The 20,621-nt window shown below is 41.7% G+C and overlaps 1 protein-coding gene across 2 annotated transcripts in view; it reads left to right on the top strand.

The window, feature by feature from the left end:
- Positions 1 to 987: 987 nt before the first annotated feature.
- LOC109960557 (collagen alpha-1(XVIII) chain-like) overlaps positions 988 to 20,621 on the top strand; it is a 40,307-nt gene continuing 20,673 nt past the window's right edge. For both annotated transcript variants that reach the window (XM_020600741.1, XM_020600740.1), the window contains exon 1: positions 988 to 1,242. In XM_020600741.1, coding sequence (XP_020456397.1) covers positions 1,161 to 1,242 — 82 coding nt within the window. In that variant the 5' untranslated portion in view covers positions 988 to 1,160. The remainder of the gene's footprint in view (positions 1,243 to 20,621) is intronic.

The raw sequence follows: 20,621 nt of genomic DNA, 5'->3' as shown, positions 1-20,621 counted from the left end.
TGCCACACTGCAGCCCAGCATGTCTGAGCACATGGAAGCACATGGCCATCTTGTCCTACAGATTTATTTATATATATGGTCCAGACCCAAAGAGTTAAAATTATCAGTATTTTACAACAAAGCAAAGATTTGAATCCAACACATTTATGTAGCAGAATTTTTCACAGTCAATTACAACAATTCTGCTTAAACAGGGTTGCATCAGTGTTCATGTAAATCAGTGCCTTATACAATGAGTTGACTATTTATTAGGTACACCAAGCAACTGCCATCTCTTTTATGAAGATGATTAAACAGTTTCGGAGGTGTTGATTCAACTGTATGATCATTTTGAAGGCACTCATTTGTGCTGCTGTTGAAGCAGTGACAGTTGTTTCTATTAACTGGACCACCCCATTTATATTATGAGGTACCAAGTTTTATTTTAGGACCGTTAAGCACGATTGTTCAGCTATTAGTGAGCACACTTTTCTTTTGTTAGTTTTGTCAGCTGCCACCCTACTTACTGACTGATTAGAGTAGTTTAACAGCTTTTTGGAGCCTGAGGAGTTGTAAGAGGGTCTACCCTCATCAGCTTGTGGCCCTCAGGCCCCAAGGCTTTACTGTAAATTGACTGAGGGTAGAAAACAGGATGGGTCCTACGGAAATAAAGGCCATTAATGCATTTTATGTCTTTGGGATCATTAAAATCGATTCATAGTAATACTATGAAGCGCAGATTTGACTTTTGTTATATATATTGTTATATTCTTACCATTTTATTCTATCAAATCTAGAGTGAATGTCCTTTATAATTATTGTAATGCGACATTTCCAATTTCTCTAGCGTTTGTAACAATACAATAAAATAGTAATAATCAACAAAATATAATAAAGATTGCAGGCTTTCTTAGACTTTTACTTTGAAAACAATATTTGCAGGAAGTTTGTGTCATTTCTTCCAACGCGCCCCGCGCCGCCTTCGCGCAGCGCTGTGCGTAAAGGTGCCCACATCTGAGCAGGTAAACAGGAGCTCGCTAACATTGTCTTCACACTGGTTTATTTCTCTCCAGACACTGAAGAAACTACCTGCTAGAGATGAGAACTCCTCCGGGAAGCCTCTGAAAGGATTTCATTTGTATTTTTCTTTCTAAAAATCCTAAATATCAATCATTTCAAGGATGCGTCGACGCGACAGGTGGTCGATATTGAGCTCCATCTTCATCCTGTTGGTGGTCACACGGACAAAACCACAGCGAAGAGGTCAGTGGACGCTGCCTGCTGCGTTTAACCCGTCGAGCGGGTGTAAATATCTCATGGTGTGTTTTAGAGAAAACATAACGTTAAGTCCAAAACTTGCATTTCCCACAGAAAAATCATAGAGACGAAAGTGCAGAAACCCCTGTTGTTAAAGTGCTGTAAAATACCAGGATGTTTGGTATGTGTAATAGCTTCTTGTTTGATTTGGCCCTGCACATCCGACCTTAGAAAACTCCCAGCTGATTTGATTTAAAATGTACATTTGGCACATTTTTCTGAATAATGAGCCCACTGTGTGCTGACTCACAGACAAAGCCTGGTTCGTTCAGGCTGGAATGAGGTTGTGGCTGATGTCAATGTCTGGACTTGTCTATTAGCATCTCTTCCACAGTCAGAGGTGAACTGTACCCTTACTGCTTTTTGTTTAGTTTTACAAAAGTGGATTTAAATCAGAAGGAGGTAACCTTGGTCTTCATTAGATCATGCGCTGGCTTGTTCTTCTGGCACTGGGGGAATATAAAATAATGTTTTGTTAATTTAGAATGGATATGATACAGGGGATCCCGTGGGATAATTAGCTTTATTCAAAAATGGATTCATTTCATTATTGTCCTCAAAATTCTACAAACAATACCTCATAATGACAATGTGAAAAAAAGTTTGTTTGAAATCTTTGCAAATTTATTAAAAATAAAAAACAACAAAAAAATCACGTTATGTTGCTATGACAGTCAAAATTGAGCTCTGGTACATCATGTTTCCACTGATCATTCTTGAGATGTTTCTACAACTTGAGGAGAACCTTCCAGAAGAACAACCATCTTTGCAACACTCCACCAATCAGGCCTGAATGGTAGAGTGGCCAGATGGAAACCACTCCTCAGTAAAAGGCACATGGCAGCCCGCCTGGAGTTTGCCATAAGGCACCTGTAGGACTCTGAGACCATGAGAAGCAAAACTCTCTGGTCTGATGAAACAAAGATTGAACTCATGTCTGGAGGAAACCAGGCACCGCTCACCACCTGGCCAATACCATCCCTACAGTGAAGCATGGTGGTGGCAGCATCATGATGTGGGGATGTTTTTCAGCGGCAGGAACTGGGAGACTAGTCAGGATTGAGGGAACAATGACTGCAGTAATGTACAGACACATCCTTGATGAAAACCTGTTCCAGAGCGCTCTGGACCTCAGAATGGGGTGATGGTTCATCTTTCAACAGGACAACAACGCTAAGCACACAGCCAAGATAACAAAGGAGTGGCTACAGGACAACTCTGTCAATGTCCTTGAGTGGCCCAGCCAGAACCCAGACTTGAACCTCATTGAACATCTCTGGAGAGATCTGAAAATGGCTGTGCACCAATGCTCCTCATCCAACCTGATGGAGCTTGAGAGGTATTGCGAAGAAGAATGGGAAAAAGAAATAAGGAGGTATTGCGAAGAAGAATGGGAGAAAGAAATAAGTGTGCTAACCTTGTAGCATCATACTCAAAGACTTGAGGCTGGAACTGGTGCTAAAGGTGCTTCAACAAAGTATCGACCAAAGGCTGTGAATACTTATGTACATGTGGGTTTTTTCTTTTGTTTTTTTATTTTTAATACATTTGCAAAGATTTCAAACAAACTTTTCACATTGTCATTATGGGGTATTGTTTGTAGAATTTTGAGAACAATAATGAATTTAATCCATTTCTGAATATAAACGGTATGGTAGATGGATGGAGGGAGAGGAGAGGAGCTCTGCATCATGAGGGGACCCCAGTAGTACCTGAGCCAACCCTAGGGTTAGGGTAAGTCTAGTCTTCGAGGTAGAGAGGGTGTCTGCCTCCCGAACTGAGACTGGGAGCAGGTTCCACAAGAGAGGAGCTTGAGAGCTAAATGCTCTGCCTGCCATTCATTTCATTTGCCATCTTATGCATAGTGTGGCATGATTTGGAATTTTTTTTGAGCAAAATTCTGCATGAAACAACAATTTGTAGGTCAATCTGATTTGTTTTTAACATGGACCGGTTGTTCATGTGATAAAGTCATTTACTGAGCAAAAAACCTTGTTTTCAGCCTAACAAATGTAAGGATTTGCTGTTTGTCTCTGTTTTATGGCTTATTAAATTGAATATCTGTGGGTAAAACAATCGATATGAAGCCATGTTAATGGACATTTTTGGCTGTTTTCTGTCATTTAATAGATTAAATGCTTGCAAATGAATTGATAATGAAAATAATCCTGAGTTGCAGGTCTAACCTTAAGCAGCAAATTTTACTCATGGACTAAAATAAAAATCAAAAGATGGATCAGGTTAAATCACTGTTTGATTGTTATCAACCGGGTTGAGAGAGAAGAAAAGCAGACAAGTATTTAGCTCTAAACAAACTGACTATTACTTCAAGTATCTTAATTTATGGAAACATCACACTGCGGTTGTTTCTTCTCTGAACCACTAATGACAGTATAAACCTGTATGCAGTAGTTAAGCCCTGATGTAGACTCACTGTTTGTGTCTGGCTGGAAAACACGTCTCAATCAGCTGTTTTTGGTACGACTTAGTTTACACACACACGTATTTTACAGGTAGTTATGTGAAAGTGTGCAGTGAGCAGTTTATGGTGTCAGTTTGTTGTATCACTAGATCCTCTAGGCTGAAAAGACATTAGGTAGAGTAGCTTTAACATTGTGTCGTATCGGTGCTATATTGGCAGAGATTGGGTTAAAAAAGACCATAAGAATCCTGTTGTCCATATAAAACAAGTTTTCTATGTCACATGAAAAGTTACATTTTCCCACAAAGAATCAAATGCAGCAGTGTTGTAGCTTCAGCAGCCTCCTTCACGCTTGGATCCTTAAAACAAACTCACTTATTTTCTTCATGTCCTCGGGGACATTTCTCCACTTTAGTTAACTCCCTTTTTATCTGTAATTACAAAGTTTATCCTGCATGTGTCTCAAATTCAGCAGCACCACCTCCGTCAGACTGGTTGGACCTGCAGACACTAACAAATACATCAAAGTTCTTTGCAACAGTATGTTTACTGTATAGTGAGTCCTTCCTATAGAAGAACTGAAAAAGGCAGCTGTGGCTGTTTTCTACCTGCCGCCAGCTATTTAAAGTTGGCAGCCGAAGTGTGAAGGCGATGGTATGGTCTCGTACTGAGGGGTGAGAGGATGTTTTGCTTTCCAGCTTCTCTCTCTCTATGCAGCCTATCTGATGTGACATCCAAAGTGGCTGGCCAGTGGGTTCTCTCTGTTACTGGGAATGCTTTGTTGTTCCAGCTGCAGAGCTGGTGGTGAACTAATAACGGTGACTGTGCCTTGTTTCTCCCACCTGCTCAGCTCTTTAAGATCTAATCAGCAGTTATCCACAAATAGCATGTAGCTTGATTCCTAGCCTAATTTGTACATGTTGGAAGCAAAGTCTGACGCTCTTAAGAAGATATTTAATGTGCTTTCACCCACTGTTGGTCTGTGTGGACAGTGAGCTCAGCTAAACTCCCTGAAACACACAGTGAAGCTGTTGGTCTTCCTCATTGCTCTGTCTATTGGTGTTGAGCAGATGAGATGCAGTGTTCCTAATTATCAGTCTAAACTTTAGCCTCATATTTGTGATTCTGTCTTATGTTTAATGCTAACCAAGTGCAGCTTTTGCATAACATAAGTCACTTCCTGAGGAGAGAAAGTAGAAGCTGACTTTGACTGAGAGCTCATTGAATCATGAGTCAGACAGTTTCAGTGCACAGTGGACTTAAACAGATAGAAAGTATAGTCTTATCCATTTTTGAGTCTGGTACATGTATTGATCTTTAAGAGTTTGGTCATGTTTATTTAACCAATAAAATTTACATTTTTTGGTAAAGATTCATAAAAATATTTTTGTGTAAGTTTAAACCAGTCAGTGCTCTGTGATGAAGAAAACTATGTCCAACATATTTTTGTTACCTGTACATATACTGCATCTGGATGGATAGAAATATTGTCCTCCAACGTCTTGTGCTGACATCATGCATGATTACATTGAATGTACAGTGTACTTCCTGGTTAACTGGCATTTTATCGTAAAAATGATCAGCGGCACACTCTGCATTTCAACCAAGTCATAGTTGCTGAGAAATATGTGACAGTGTGACAGGTGAATATAATAAAAGAGTGAAATTGTATCATTCCTCATTATTTCTAATGTAGGAAACAAAGTAAAGTAGCTGTTTTTACAGCAGCATTTTCCATCTGCTCTACATTTTGATGCTAATGATATGAGACTTTACTTTGCTTACCAGTTTCTGAGTGAGAGAACGCAGGTTAGCACAGGCCACCGAGCTTTATGGTGAAACCTTACTGTGCGTGAGACATCAGCCCGAAGCAGGGGGTGGGGCGGCCTTGCCGGCCTGCAGCCAACCCAGAGGCCACTGAGGCACGTTGCTGTTAATCAGCCAACACAGACAGGGACGAAGATTCGAGGTTTCACTGACAAACGTATTCATGACTGAACTCCACTTGCACATGTGGCTGGTTTATGGTTGTTTGGCTTTGTGTTTCAGGTTCAGGTCACATCAGGGCTCTGATGTGTGTTACTCATACTGAAAGAGCCTTTTACACCTCCTGATCTTCAACATGTCTTTGTCTTTGTGTGTGACAAGTATGATTTTGCATATTGTTTGCTGTTTGATATCAAAGCCATCTTAAAGATGTAGGTACAATGTTGAGTTTAATGGTTCTCAACTAAAGTGCAGAGAGGCAGATCATTAGGTATGTGCGAAACACTGACTGTGTTGGGGCATCCTGATGGTTTTGCTTTCCAGCTTCTCTCTCTCTATGCAGCCTATCTGATGTGACATCCAAAGTGGCTGGCCAGTGGGTTCTCTCTGTTACTGGGAATGCTTTGTTGTTCCAGCTGCAGAGCTGGTGGTGAACTAATAACGGTGACTGTGCCTTGTTTCTCCCACCTGCTCAGCTCTTTAAGATCTAATCAGCAGTTATCCACAAATAGCATGTAGCTTGATTCCTAGCCTAATTTGTACATGTTGGAAGCAAAGTCTGACGCTCTTAAGAAGATATTTAATGTGCTTTCACCCACTGTTGGTCTGTGTGGACAGTGAGCTCAGCTAAACTCCCTGAAACACACAGTGAAGCTGTTGGTCTTCCTCATTGCTCTGTCTATTGGTGTTGAGCAGATGAGATGCAGTGTTCCTAATTATCAGTCTAAACTTTAGCCTCATATTTGTGATTCTGTCTTATGTTTAATGCTAACCAAGTGCAGCTTTTGCATAACATAAGTCGCTTCCTGAGGAGAGAAAGTAGAAGCTGACTTTGACTGAGAGCTCATTGAATCATGAGTCAGACAGTTTCAGTGCACAGTGGACTTAAACAGATAGAAAGTATAGTCTTATCCATTTTTGAGTCTGGTACATGTATTGATCTTTAAGAGTTTGGTCATGTTTATTTAACCAATAAAATTTACATTTTTTGGTAAAGATTCATAAAAATATTTTTGTGTAAGTTTAAACCAGTCAGTGCTCTGTGATGAAGAAAACTATCTCCAACATATTACATTACATGTTACCTGTACATATACTGCATCTGGATGGATAAAAATATTGTCCTCCAACGTCTTGTGCTGACATCATGCATGATTACATTGTATATACAGTGTACTTCCTGGTTGACTGACATTTTATCGTAAAAATGATCAGCGGCACACTCTGCATTTCACCAAGTCATAGTATGTGACAGTGTGACAGGTGCATAGAATAAAAGAGTGAAATTGTATCATTCCTCATTATTTCTAATGTAGGAAACAAAGTAAAGTAGCTGTTTTTACAGCAGCATTTTCCATCTGCTCTACATTTTGATGCTAATGATATGAGACTTTACTTTGCTTACCAGTTTCTGAGTGAGAGAACGCAGGTTAGCACAGGCCACCGAGCTTTATGGTGAAACCTTACTGTGCGTGAGACATCAGCCCGAAGCAGGGGGTGGGGCGGCCTTGCCGGCCTGCAGCCAACCCAGAGGCCACTGAGGCACGTTGCTGTTAATCAGCCAACACGGACAGGGAAGAAGATTCGAGGTTTCACTGACAAACGTATTCATGACTGAACTCCACTTGCACATGTGGCTGGTTTATGGTTGTTTGGCTTTGTGTTTCAGGTTCAGGTCACATCAGGGCTCTGATGTGTGTTACTCATACTGAAAGAGCCTTTTACACCTCCTGATCTTCAACATGTCTTTGTCTTTGTGTGTGACAAGTATGATTTTGCATATTGTTTGCTGTTTGATATCACAGCCATCTTAAAGATGTAGGTATAAAGTTGAGTTTAATGGTTCTCAACTAAAGCTTTGCATATTGTTTGCTGTTTGATATCAAAGCCATCTTAAAGATGTAGGTACAATGTTGAGTTTAATGGTTCTCAACTAAAGTGCAGAGAGGCAGATCATTAGGTATGTGCGAAACACTGACTGTGTTGGGGCATCCTGATGGTGTGTGATATTTGTAGTTAGCCAGCTCAGGTGCTCATACCAATACCGAAACTGTTGTTTCTTGCTGTAGTTATTCCTTCAGTTCATACTGGTCTTGTACAAGCTCCTTTCATAATGTGATTCTGGTGGAAAAATCAAGTAAATCCAGAAGCCTGCTGCAGCTTTAATGTTTGTGTTGATGTCACGTTCTTGTGTTTAGCTGTTAACTTTCTTTAGTTCACCGATACAGCTACTGCTCTGGATGAGTCTTTGTGGTTCTGAGTGAGACTAATTTATGGCTCGCTGTGAGCAGTACTGGCTTATGAAGAGTGCTTGCCCTCCAGTGCAGTATCTGGGCTGCAGGAGTTTAAACTGCGCTGCAGCACTGAGGCCTCAAGTTAGGAGACCTTTGCACTTGACATGAATGTCTCTTTAGGCTCATGCTGCAAAAATGTGCTTCTGACAGGTGAGATGAGCAGAGAGCTGTGAAATGATGATTGTGTTAAGATAATACACAGGCCAGAGTATGTTAAACAGTTAGTTTTGTCCACCAAATGAAAATGACCTTTAATCACTTAAAAAGCACCATAATTGCTTTTCATTTTCTGCTGTCAATCAGTTCATTACAGGAGGTGTCTGTTCATTTTCTCCTCATTTATCCTTTCTCACGTTCAGAAGGATTCACCATGCCCGACGCCACAGCAGATGACAGTATTATTATTCAATAGTGAGGATTCTCCACACAAGGAGTCAACTGTCTTGTCTTCAAGCTCCCGTGTTGCTTAATGAATCGTGCATTCCGGCTCGACAAAGGACTAACACGAACTGTCTCACACCCTCTTGTCTGAAAATGCCCTGCTCTTGTCTGTGCCAAAGCCCCACTTCGGCATACCACAGGGTGTAAGGGAGGCACGTTATGGGTGCTGGTTTCTGCCCAGCTTCTGCCAACATGCCCCACGGGAACATTTTGCTTCTTTGCTTTAGGGTATTCGGGTTATTTTATGAGTGGAAGGCCGACGTTACTAAAAGTCAGGAGTGTTGGTTATGTACTGTCACTGTCATGTGTAAACTGCATTTCACATTTAAACACATTGTGGCACAAATGTTTCTTTGAGGTTTATCTCTCGAGTACTTCAGATAAGAGAAGTTCCTCTATGTGTTTGGTATCCGCACTGCTTTTCCATGTGTAGTTTTAGCTTGTAATGTACATTTTGGGAAATACTTATTGATACTTTTTGACTCCATAGTGGGGGAAGTGCCTTTTTGTAAGTTTTCTGTGCTTGTTGATGAGTCGCTTTTATTTTTGTGATGGATCACCGTACCTGTGCTGTCAGCATCTGACTACGTCTCATGGTTTTCAGCTTTCCAACCACTCTTTTTTGTCTCAGATTTTATCTTTGCACATTCATAGGTTGTTGTGTTTCTGGCTGCAAGAACACTGTTAACCATAGTTAACAATATTCAAAGCTCTGTTGGCAACGACTGCAGCTCAGAAGGTGCTCCTAGTAAAAGGAATCAGTGAGTTAATGATAGGAAAATGCACACCACAAATCTCAGTCTCCCTGTAAGTACTATTGAAAATGCACCGTACTAGATGATTATACTGCATACTTTTAATAATTTAAATTTTATTAATTTACTTGAGAATAATTGATTTCTATTTTTACTCTTGTCATTTATGACTGAAAGAGGTGGAAATTCCAGGATGCCACTGGTCACGACCAGGAAATAGTCTTGCACCTAACCCCAGTACAAATGGACAAAACCAGGTTGGCTGCTTTAACCTTGTTTCCAGTCTCTGTGCTGGTTCACCAACAGTCCGCTGTAGCTTCATGTTAACTACCCAGAGATATATCAAATGTCTACCGCATTATAGGATATTTGTGTAGGAGAGAGAGAGAAAAAGAGGTAAAATAGGAGAGGGAGTGTAAAAGTTGCAGCTGTGCTAAATTACCAGCTAAATCTCTCTGACCTTAATTCATCACTATGGCAACTAGTTTCCTCCAGAGAAGAAAACTGTCAAGATGTTTATGAGTGTTTGTTTGGCTTTCACAGAAAAAGAAAATATGTTTGCATTACTGTTTCAACAGTAGACAAGATTTTTTTGTTTGTTTGTTTTCATTGATTAAAACTCCATACTGCCCACACAGTGAGGAAGAGGAGTAGGTTCAGACAGTGATTAGATGCATTTACATGTTTTCCACTTGTGCAAAGAGATAGTCATTGCACAGACCACCAACCTAAAGGTTAAAATACTTTCAGAGCCAAGACCACCAACCTAAAGGTTAAAATACTTTCAGAGCCATTGTCTTAAACATTTTTCACCTTGTTTAGCCTAACCCTTCCTCTCTCTGTATCTCTTCATCGGTCTTTTATCTGTTACATATAAAGATCAAGGATAATGGGAGCAAGTGTGTACGTGTGTGTCCCTGCTGGGTTTATCATGGTCCTGTCTCACTGCTTGTGTTTTCCAGAGGGATAACAAGTTCACAGGATGTTCTTTAACCATAAAATACTGGTGAGCGGACACATGTCCTTGTGCTGACCCCATGTCCAGAACACACCAAGAGTTCGATTACTGGACTCTGAGCTTATGTTTTGTGATACTTAGTCTTTTGATTACACTGTAGATCCAAACATTCATACTTCTGATTTGTCTGAGATCATAGGTGTTGCATGAGTCAATATTCAAGCTGTGAAGAAAAGTACTTACACTAATATTTTGATCTCTTAATCGCATTTGCATTATCTGTGACAGCTGGTTTTCACACACAGTATCTAGTTTCCAAGCAGAGAAAAAGCTTTTCATTCAGTCCCGGTCAGCATTCGGCAGAATGCATTTTGCACATATGTTGATAGTAGTAGCAGTGTTACATGAATGCACAAATGATCGAGATGTAGCAGTTTGCAGCCCTCCAAATGTCATGCAGCGTGGGCGTGGGAGGTCTGGGCTGGAATGTGTAACAGCTGGATGTCCTAGCTTGGCAGATGAGGCGGGTAGCTCCATGATGGAGACACTCAGGACCCTATGGGGGAGGAGGCAGCCTGGGAGATTTTTTTTGGTTGGAGGGGGGATCTTTCCTTCCCTTATCGGCATCTGTGAGAACCTGGAAGTGGTACATTTTATGCGGATTTTCTTCGATGAGGCAATGGAGTGATTCCCAGAGGAGAGCAGCTTAACACATCCATCCAGTCAGATACACGCTCCCTGGCAGCCTCACTTTCTCAGCTGCTGTCGCTGCTGCTCTTCTCTCCACCCGTCTCATGTTCATCTCTTCACACTCCTCCTTGTCATATTGCTTTTCTGTTTCATTAACAAGCTGTTAATCACCACACAGTACATCACAACGTTCCATAAAGTTTGCAGTTTGTAGTGCTGTAGTTGCACATGGTATCACTTCTCACTGTTTTATTATTTTTTCACTTAGCTATAAATCTGACTGATGCTGGGATTGTGTAACTCAACACCACATTTTCCCCAAAGCACTCTTTTCCTTTTGCTGTTGTTTTGAAACAGCAAATGAAATCAGTTCTCACCCACTGCAGGTCATTTCTTTATGCCAGTCGTTTACATAACCCGCGGATCCAAGTGTGCTTAACCTTCACCTCAGTTGCTTAGCAAGATTTTTTGATGGCCTGAAGAGGTCAAACTCTTCAATAACATGCAAAGATCAGAAAACTGTAAAAGGAAAATAATGCTCACAGTTTTATGGATTTCTTGCCCCATTCATTTGCTGACCCCTTCGATTAATCTTGCAGGAACCAGACAGCAAACCACAGCTCTGTTTGATTATTATACTTCTTTTTGCATTGATTTTGATGCATTTTCCACCAACCTCACCAGTAAAATCAAACCTCTCTGTTGCCCTTCTTAGACATAGACCGTAAAGAACTGTCACTTCCAGCTTAATCTATCTGTAAGTCTTGAATGCTTGAAATATAGTCACTGAACATGAAGTGAACATATCTTATTTACTATTGTCAAAATCTATTTAAAAACTCCATATAGGTTATTTCTGTGCAGGACGGGTGTGTCATGGTAACAGGAATGCTTGCCTGCTTTTTCTCCATGCTGCAGAAAAGGTCTTAGGGGACCCACTCATCAGCTAACACAAGGGAGGAGTTTTAGTGTGTGCTGGGGCAACTTTGAGCAACCAGTGACTTCCATCATCGGTATAACAAGCCTGCCTCCACCCTCGGGTCTCCCCCTATCCATGTCAGTGCTTTTCCATGAGAGAGTTTGCAGCAGCTGTGCACTGGGAGCTCTAGAGGAAGAGTTGCAGAGTTTTTGTGTCTCTGCTTTTATCCAGTGGATGCTTAGTGGCCATTGAGCAGCTTGGTTTAACTGTTGACCGGCTGGCTAACAGGTGGGGAAACTGTGAGAGCGCTGTGTAGAGGGCTGCTGCATGCTGGGACACTGAGACTGTTGCAGGAGCCAGCAACATGATGAGGATTCAGACATGGTTGCTTCTCCTGGTTCTCTGTGCTGGGAGCTTGGAGGCCTGGTTTTGGCGGAAAGCACTACAAAACCCCGAAGACACAAAGGCGACAGAAGAAACAGCCGCTGCCACAACAGCCGCTGCCACAACAGCTGCTGCCACAACCACCACCCCCTGCCACAACACCCAATGGCACAAAAGAGGAAGAGAAGGAGGATGACGATTTTTCTGGGGTTGGGGAAGACCTCATCCAAGTGACCACAGGAATCCGTAAGTTTGTTGAGGCGTGGAACGTGACCGTGACCCCTGTGACTACTGAAGGAAGCCCAACAGAGAAGGTGGAGATCGTGAACCCTAACTCAACGGGTAATTCAGACGTGTTCAGAGGGAAGAGGGAGGAGGAGGGGTCTGGGCTTGGGGCAGGGGATGGTTCTGGGTCAGGATTAGGGTCCAGGGCTGATCTTGGGTCAGATGTAGAATCAGTGCCAGTCTTGAGCAGTGATAAAGTCCTATCTAGCAATTTACTAGGTGATATTTCAAAAGTCAATGGGACTCTTGAGAGTGTTTTGGATTCCACCGCCACTGATAATCGTACCAAAGCTTCTGACTCAGTTTGTCTCCTGGTGCCCTCTGATTGGTCCATTTGCTCTGGCAAAAAGTCAAAGCTTTTCACGCTACCTAACTTTTTCAACCACACATCTGTGGAGGAGGTGGGGGTGCTTCTACAGGAATGGGCGTGGCTCACGAGGTCAGGGTGTCACCACGGAGCAGAGTGGTTTCTTTGCCTCCTGCTGGTGCCCAGGTGCCCTTCACCTGCTGCGCCCTTGCACCTGTCGTGTCGTAGCTTCTGCCACGTGCTGCGGGACAGCTGCTGGGTGTCCCTGGAAAACGGGCATCTCCCAGTGGAGTGTGGCCTCCTGCCTGAAAGCACACACGACCCCAGACATCCTGCATGTGTGTCAGTTAGTAACTGGAAAGGTAACACCAGCGGGTTAGAATGTATTCTGTGTGGTGATACATTTTGAATCCGATGTCACATCACTTATCATCGTCGATGTTTAAGCGTTAGTCTGTGTGTGTTTCTGAAGTGTTCTGAAGCACTTTTTTTGCCATTCTGGATATCTTTGCCCATGAGTCATCTTAAACATGATGCATGGCATCATTGGCATGGTTTTGCCAATTTTAAAGCAACCAAATCCTTCACATTACATCTGACCATTTGTCAAACCACACTGTAATGATTTAAATTCGCACATTGCTGTAGTTCACACCTGCCAAGGCCCCTGCAGAGACTGATCTGTCACAGTGGACATCGTGCCTGCTTTTATTGTTCACTTGACATCACTGAAGCCACAGTATCCTCCACAGGAGCACTGTGCACATTCATTTGGTTACCACACAGAAATAAGTTACCAATCAAAAATAAAAGCAAACATGATGATGTTGACTGTGATGAATGCAGGTGTTAAGTCAAAGCATGCAAATCAAAGAATACCCACTTGGAGCAGGGTTGCACAATCCGCATTTAATTGATTAAAACATGCAAAATTTGTATGGTCACTGCAGTCGTCGTTGCTCCTGTGGTGTCGCTTTCTGTCCACCGCACGTCTAGAGCAAGATGTTTAGCTCAGTACCTGTTCACGTCAGGCTGCATGCCGTGTTCATGTGATTGTCTTGTCACGGTGCAGACGTGCATCTGCAAATGCACAGTTTTTGTTTCACAAGACAATGTTCAGCAACAGCAATGTAACTGGTTCTTTAAAAATAGCTGCAGTCTTTCTCTGGCTTGCATCTTTTATTTGTTGTTTTTGACGGTTTTGTGTCTATAAAACTAAAATGAGAGAAAATTCCAGTGCATTACAAAATATTTTAATTATTTTCATCATGTGTACCAAGTTTCATCCATCCATCCATTTTCCATACTGCTTAGTCCCAAACGGAGTCACGGGGGCTGGAGCCAATCCCAGCCAGCTGCGGGCGAGAGGCAGGGTACAACCTGGACAGGTCACCAGTCCATCGCAGGGCTGAGTTTTACACTACATCACAGGTTTTCCAGCCCATTAGGAAACGCATCAGAAGTATGGCATCCTTTGGTAGTTGACAGTGTGACAGTAGCTCTGATACTTTAAACCATCTTTATGACATAATTTCCCACAGGGTTGAAGTAGCAGCTTTTACTTTCCAAGCAGGGTTCTTGTTTTGATTCATTTGGAAGCAGCACTGAAAGCTAAAATCTTAAACGTTCAGATATGGGATGAGATTATGTTTTACCCTTTGGTGGGCATCTACATTGTACATTCTGTGGCATTATTATTATCAAGATGTAGGGAAGCTGGCTTTTTACACTGTGTTGCTGCACTTTCCATATAGGCTATGAAATGTGACTGTGCTAGTCATTAGGCAGTTTCTTTTGGGGTGTGAACTTCATTAACCCACACACAAAGGAAAAGGGAGAGCGTCTTGCACACGAACCACAGCAGCTCATACTTTTCTTGTGTGTAAAAATATGCTGTGCCACCAAATCTAGGATATATGCATTGCAAGTAAACGACATTATTCATGACACAGCCCGGTGCTACTAGCATTACTCCTGAATAAGGGAGGCGACGGTGCGGTGGGTAGAGCAGTCTTCTCCCAACTTGAAGGTTCGAATCTTGGTGCCGGCAGTCCACGTGTCAAAGTGTCCTTGGGCCATCGGTTGAGATGATGCCGCAGATGACTGCCATCGGTTCTGTACCGGAAACAAATTCCTTGTGTGTAGCATACTTGGCCAATAATGGTGGTTATCCTTAAACGTAAGTGATACTGGTCTTTATTGAGGGTACTGCCTTCATGCTCTGCTCTCTTGGTTTGACCAGAGAATCAGGAGAATCAGTGGTTTTCCACTGCCAGCACAAGTGTGCTTGAGCAATATTCCCTTTATTGCTCCCATCACATCCTACTCTTGCGGCATGCAAGAGTAGGATGTGATGTCATGCATTTCTGTCCTGGGTTATTTCCTGTCATCGTGTTTTATGATTTCTAATCAAGTGGTGTGGAAATTTGTGTGGATTTAGAAGAGAATGGTTTTGTAGCATCCAGAGTAAGAGAGAAGGAAACAATCAGGCCATCTGTGGTGAGGAGGGGGGCTGTGGATGGCATCTATCATAGCTGCTGTTGGTGGGAAAGGATTTGCTCTGAAGACAGACTGTGGCGATTGTGTGCTCGGTTTGGGAGAAAGGGCAATAGTGTCGCAGTCAGTAACAAGAGAGCCTTGTGACTGGGACGAGACGGGGCGACTCAAAGTCGTTGTTCAGGGGCAAGAGGGCAGGAACAGTCACCCACCATCCAAACCAGTAACAATTGATGGGTGGTAATTAAGTGTCTGGCTGACCCGTAGAAGATGAGCAGAGATACAGAGTGGGACACAGTGTGAGAGAGATCTTTATGTGAGCAGGAAATTATCCACTCTTTCAAGCAAAATGAAACACAGTACTCTTCAAAGACACAGAATGAGGTCAATTATCAGTTTAAGATGCAATTTTTGCCAATTGACAATCATATTCCATTCATCAGTGTCTATAAATGACCCAGCGTTCTTTTCTTGTGACAAAACCGACATTTTTTGATGAGCGTTGGGCTGGTTGTGCCTCCAGCAGCCACAGCAACAGCAGCAAAGATGGAAAACAGTGAAACAAAGTGAGAACTAAAAGGAAAAGTGCCATGGTTTTACACATAAAGGGTGGTGTACTAGCCAGCAGGAGAACTAATGACCTGGTGAAAAGAGTTGAATTTGTCTTTTGGGACACCCATAGTTAGTTCAATTACAGATATTTACTGTAATTAGGAAATGGAGGAAAGTTCTGTATTCATTCATTGTACGTTACCCAGTATAATGCTAGAATTTCTACAGTGAATTATCTAGCTGTGTGAATTTATTTGGAGAAAATTAGTAAAATGTTGTTTTCCTGTTTGTTGGATGATTTAAACGTTATCAATAGCTTTAAAAAAAGTCAAAGACAAGGCCACGAAGGTAATGACTCTTTAGCCAGATAAAGGTTTAAGGTGTAGCAAAAAATATTTAATCTAATGGTTCAATGTTTGGGGGAAATAGGCAATAATAGGCATAATATAATAAAAGTACCATATTCATTGCTTTCAAAAATCAGCAGTGCCTGTTGCAGCTCACATTTCTCCACACTGCCAAAAGTCTCCTCTGTGAAATATTTGGATTGGTCTGCAGCCAAGAAACAAGACTGTTTCTGATCTTCATGCTCTAAGCAAAGCTTAGCAAACAGCAAAAAATAAAAAATCCAGCTGATGTCATGTGAGCTCCTCAGTCAGCTTTAATTGGCTCTCTGTTTATTCTCACATAATTTAAGGCCGGACCGAGGAGCAGAGCGACGCTGTCACAGCTGGGTTGACTCTGAAGTGTTGGCAGGTGCTACTCTGCTTCTCAGACATCTGAGGTCCAGCTGGTTCAGGAGTGCAGAACAGCTGGGGGGTTAATGGTGGAACCCGCTGGTTTAATTGATAGTGGGGGGCGGTTACTTGCCGAATACTGAATGTCTCTCTTTCCTTAAAGAGATGATCAGGAAAAGGTAAAGAAGCTGATGGTCTGAGCTGGATAAATGCCTCAAATATGTTATGCTGTATCTTTATTAAATTACCTTGGTATTGTATGCTGTATCTTTATTAAATTACCTTGTTATACTGCTTGTTTCTCCAAATAAGGGCTGCAGCTTTCACATGGAGGTAAAGTAAACTTTAGTTGAGGCATATTTTGATAATAGTGTAACGTTCTTGACCCTTTGCATGCACCAAACTAAAATGACTAAGCTTGCTCACACAGAATAGAAGTCAGATGTGCCTTTGGTGTAATTATAGATGAATGTTTGGGTTTAGATTTCACAAATAAGGACATTTCAGGTCAGCCAGAAGAGCAGGGCTGTGTTAAAAGATTTTTTTACTTTTTGTTGTTGACCAAATAATTGATCCGTTCCTTAGATGTGTCCACTCCTGACAACAGTTTGTTTTGGGCCAACTTTCAATCCAGCTTTGTGATCTAAACTCATAACATAGTTGTATTCATATTTGCTGTAATAAAAACTGGCCTGTTTCCGAGTGTAAAGTTCTGTTCATGCCTTTTTTTTTCTTTGACCCTTGGAAAACAATTTCTCTGACCCTGGGGGAGGCACTCGGCGCCCCCAAACCTTTGGAGGATTCCATTAGTGACATTTCAGCCCATTTTAACTGGCATGTTGTGTCAGTGCAGGCTTTTGGGACTGATTCTGTCGCTGTGCTTCATCCTGTTAGAGGCCCTCATGGTCCATTTTCCCAGGGACATCTGATACGCAGTTCCTTCCAGTATCTATCTGTCTGTTCGTGCCTCTTTACACTCACAGTGTCTTTTTCTACACACAGTAAAACAGGCATTGAGTTTCGCCAGGGTTATGTTGTTGGAAAATACACACATGGCACTCTGGTGATCCACTGTAACAGAATACATGAGGTCATTGTTATTTGCAGATGCCTTCAGGGCTGTGAAACATTGCTGTATGTTGTTCTTCCATACAATGGGTCCTGCTAGCATGGAGAAAAGAGAGAGAGGCAGGGCAAGAAGCCAGAAGCAGACATCTGGGTTAATAAGATGATGGGTTTGGAGGTGAAGTTCCCATGTCTGGGTGTCATGCTAGTAGTGTCCATCTGTCCGCTGGAGAACAGCCAAGCTAAAGAAACAGCTGATCGTTGATTTGAAGTTAGCTGTGTTCCTCTGCCCAAAGCCAGGTCCATTTAGACATGTGTTGTCCCAGTTTGGTGTCGAAGTATTTGAATAGTATGAACAGACTCCTAACCTCAGGGCCATCCCACACCTTTAGGATTTGATTTGATTTATTCTTTCAAGCATGTAAAGACAGTTCATATGACAACACACATAATTTTACACATATCCAACAAATGCTAATCCAATATCAATGTGCTTATACCTAGTACATGCTTGAATGGAGTAGGAAGAAGTCAGACTTATCCAGTCCTACCCCATGACATCATCTTACCATCATTGGTTTGCAAGCAGTAAATGATTCACTTCTACACCACACAAGTAATATACTAAAGAATTATTACAAAGTATTAACATTCATACACCACACCCACAATGTTCCATCTGATTAATCATTAAGCCTGTTCTTGCATATATCTTGATTGACACATACCTTTATATTTATGTTTAAACTCATCAATTCTATTACTATTTTTTATGTCCACACTTAAATTATTCCATAGTTTTACCCCACTTATGGAAATACAAAATCTTTTTTTGGTTGTACATATAACATGAATTTTTAAATTTAACTGACCCCTTAAGGATCAACTGCAACACTGACTGTGAGCCAGACTTTGTTACCTGACATCAGCACGGACTTGACTAATGCTTTCGTGGCTGGATTGGAGCAAATCCCTGCACCCAAAAATTATATTGATTATGGGGGATGATTTTTGGTGTGCACATACATACTTGTGGCCGAGTGTGTATTTAAAATCTAAATCAGCCTGAAATTAATAATATATCTCTTGCAGTGATTATTCTTAGCAAAACACAACTACTGTGCCCTTTTGAACACAGAGTAAACTTCATGTTGCCTTTTGACCTTTTTCCAACTAAAAGGCAGCATTTACCCTGTGATAAACTAAGTATAGTAATGTTTGTGAGACCATGATTTTCTTGTGTCCAATGCTTACTTTGCATTTTGGTTCACAGGAAAGATCTAAATAAATTGAGAGCCTGCGACTGAAATGGCAAGTGTGATAAAGAAATGAGAAAAGTCTACATAAATTTTAAATAAAGGACTTAGAAAAGTGTGCGTAATTTTCTCGTGACCACGGCGTCATGAGCTGTGGTCAGACTGGAGAGCTTCCAGAGGTGAATGTGCAAATTAATACAGTGCCTGTCTTGAGAAAATCATAATCAGACAACCATCAAAGTTAGAAACAAATTCACAAAGTGTTGCAGAAGGAGGGGTTTCTTTATTGTCATGTACCATTTCAAAACTGTAATTCTATATGCATAATCTAAACCCACCTGGATCGTGCAACAGCTGCAGCAGCTATGTCACTGTGAGCTTAACCAATAGCAGGTGCCCTCAGTGGGAGGCTGTCCAGCTGGCATGCTCTGCTTGAGCTGCTGTCAGATGAAATCCCACAGGCTTAGCTGTAGCTGCTGTGCAGGTTGAGACAATCCAAAACCTAAACCTTCATGCAGCAGCAACTATGGATAAGTCTGGTTTGAGCCATGCTTGCAACATAGGTACAATTCATTGCAGAAATATTCAGCAATTTATAATACACAGAAATGTAAAGCAGCTTTACTGCATTTCAAGCTTGGAAATTTGTAGAACCACAGTCATGTTCAGCTAATGCAGGGGTGTTCAAAAAGCAGCAGCCATTATGAACAATGTTAGGGTTTCATCTCCCAGTCAAGTTCGAGCTGGTCTTCCTCAGAGTTCTGTTACCCTCTGTGACTGAACACTTAACAAGCTGCATTTGATACCTTCACATCATTTCGAAGCCTTGGAAAACCACCCTGCCCTCTCACCTCTGTGACCTGTTAATGCACAGATTGAACTTTTTGGTCAGTTCCTCTCATGAATTTCCAATGACGGGCCACCCTGGGGACATTATAAGTGTCCACCAGGCCAAAACAGTTTCTCTGTGGCGATTTATGAGAATGTAAGCGTAGGTTTCAAATCTGCTGCCTATTCCCCTTTGGGCTATTTCAGTCTCTGGGAACTAAAATATCAGCATTTTTCCATTAATTTGATGTGTTCTCCCAGTGTCTCACACACTGCCACATAAAAGCAGAAGCATGATCAAACTGGACTGGAGCACTGGTTGAACCACCTCGCTGGTCAGACAGTAGTAGTTTGATTTAAAGGCTCATGCACTGTTTAACACACAGTTTGCAGCATACTGAGCTCTTTAAAGCTTCATGTCCAGTGATGACTGACTGGGGCTTCATGATCTGTAGTTTGCTAACTGACTTGTAGGGTCAGTGTGGTTTAGGGTTTGTCGTCCCAGTGGCACCTTCCATTTGCAGTTAAAAACATTTTCAATTTAACACATCCTAACTGTTAAGACTGTGAAGACGTAAAGATTCTTAAATCAGAAGAGACAACTTAATTTAACCACATTTAAAGATATACAGCACTTCCTGAACCTCGACCGTGTCTTCTAGTCTAGTGATAGTTTGTCATCCAACTGTTTTCCTCTGAACCACTAAAAATGAGCAATTTTAAATGTTTCTTTCCAATGAACTTGTGATTTGTTGATCCTTTCTGTGCTTCAAGCTGACTCTCTTTGGAACCGATGCTGTCTTCAAGCGCATCTTATCAGCTTTTATACACACAGCTGCTTTTTGGGAAATTAATGGAACATGATATAATGAAGGCAGGTTTGTGGTAACTGATGGTTTTTTTCAAGCAAATCAGATTTTTTTTTTTAGTTTAAAAAATCCAAAGAGATA

This window comes from Monopterus albus, unplaced genomic scaffold, assembly GCF_001952655.1.
Source record: "Monopterus albus unplaced genomic scaffold, M_albus_1.0 scaffold48.1, whole genome shotgun sequence".
Classification (NCBI taxonomy): domain Eukaryota; kingdom Metazoa; phylum Chordata; class Actinopteri; order Synbranchiformes; family Synbranchidae; genus Monopterus; species Monopterus albus.
Note: the sequence above shows the minus strand (reverse complement) of the source record. Positions and strands in the feature narration are given on the sequence as shown.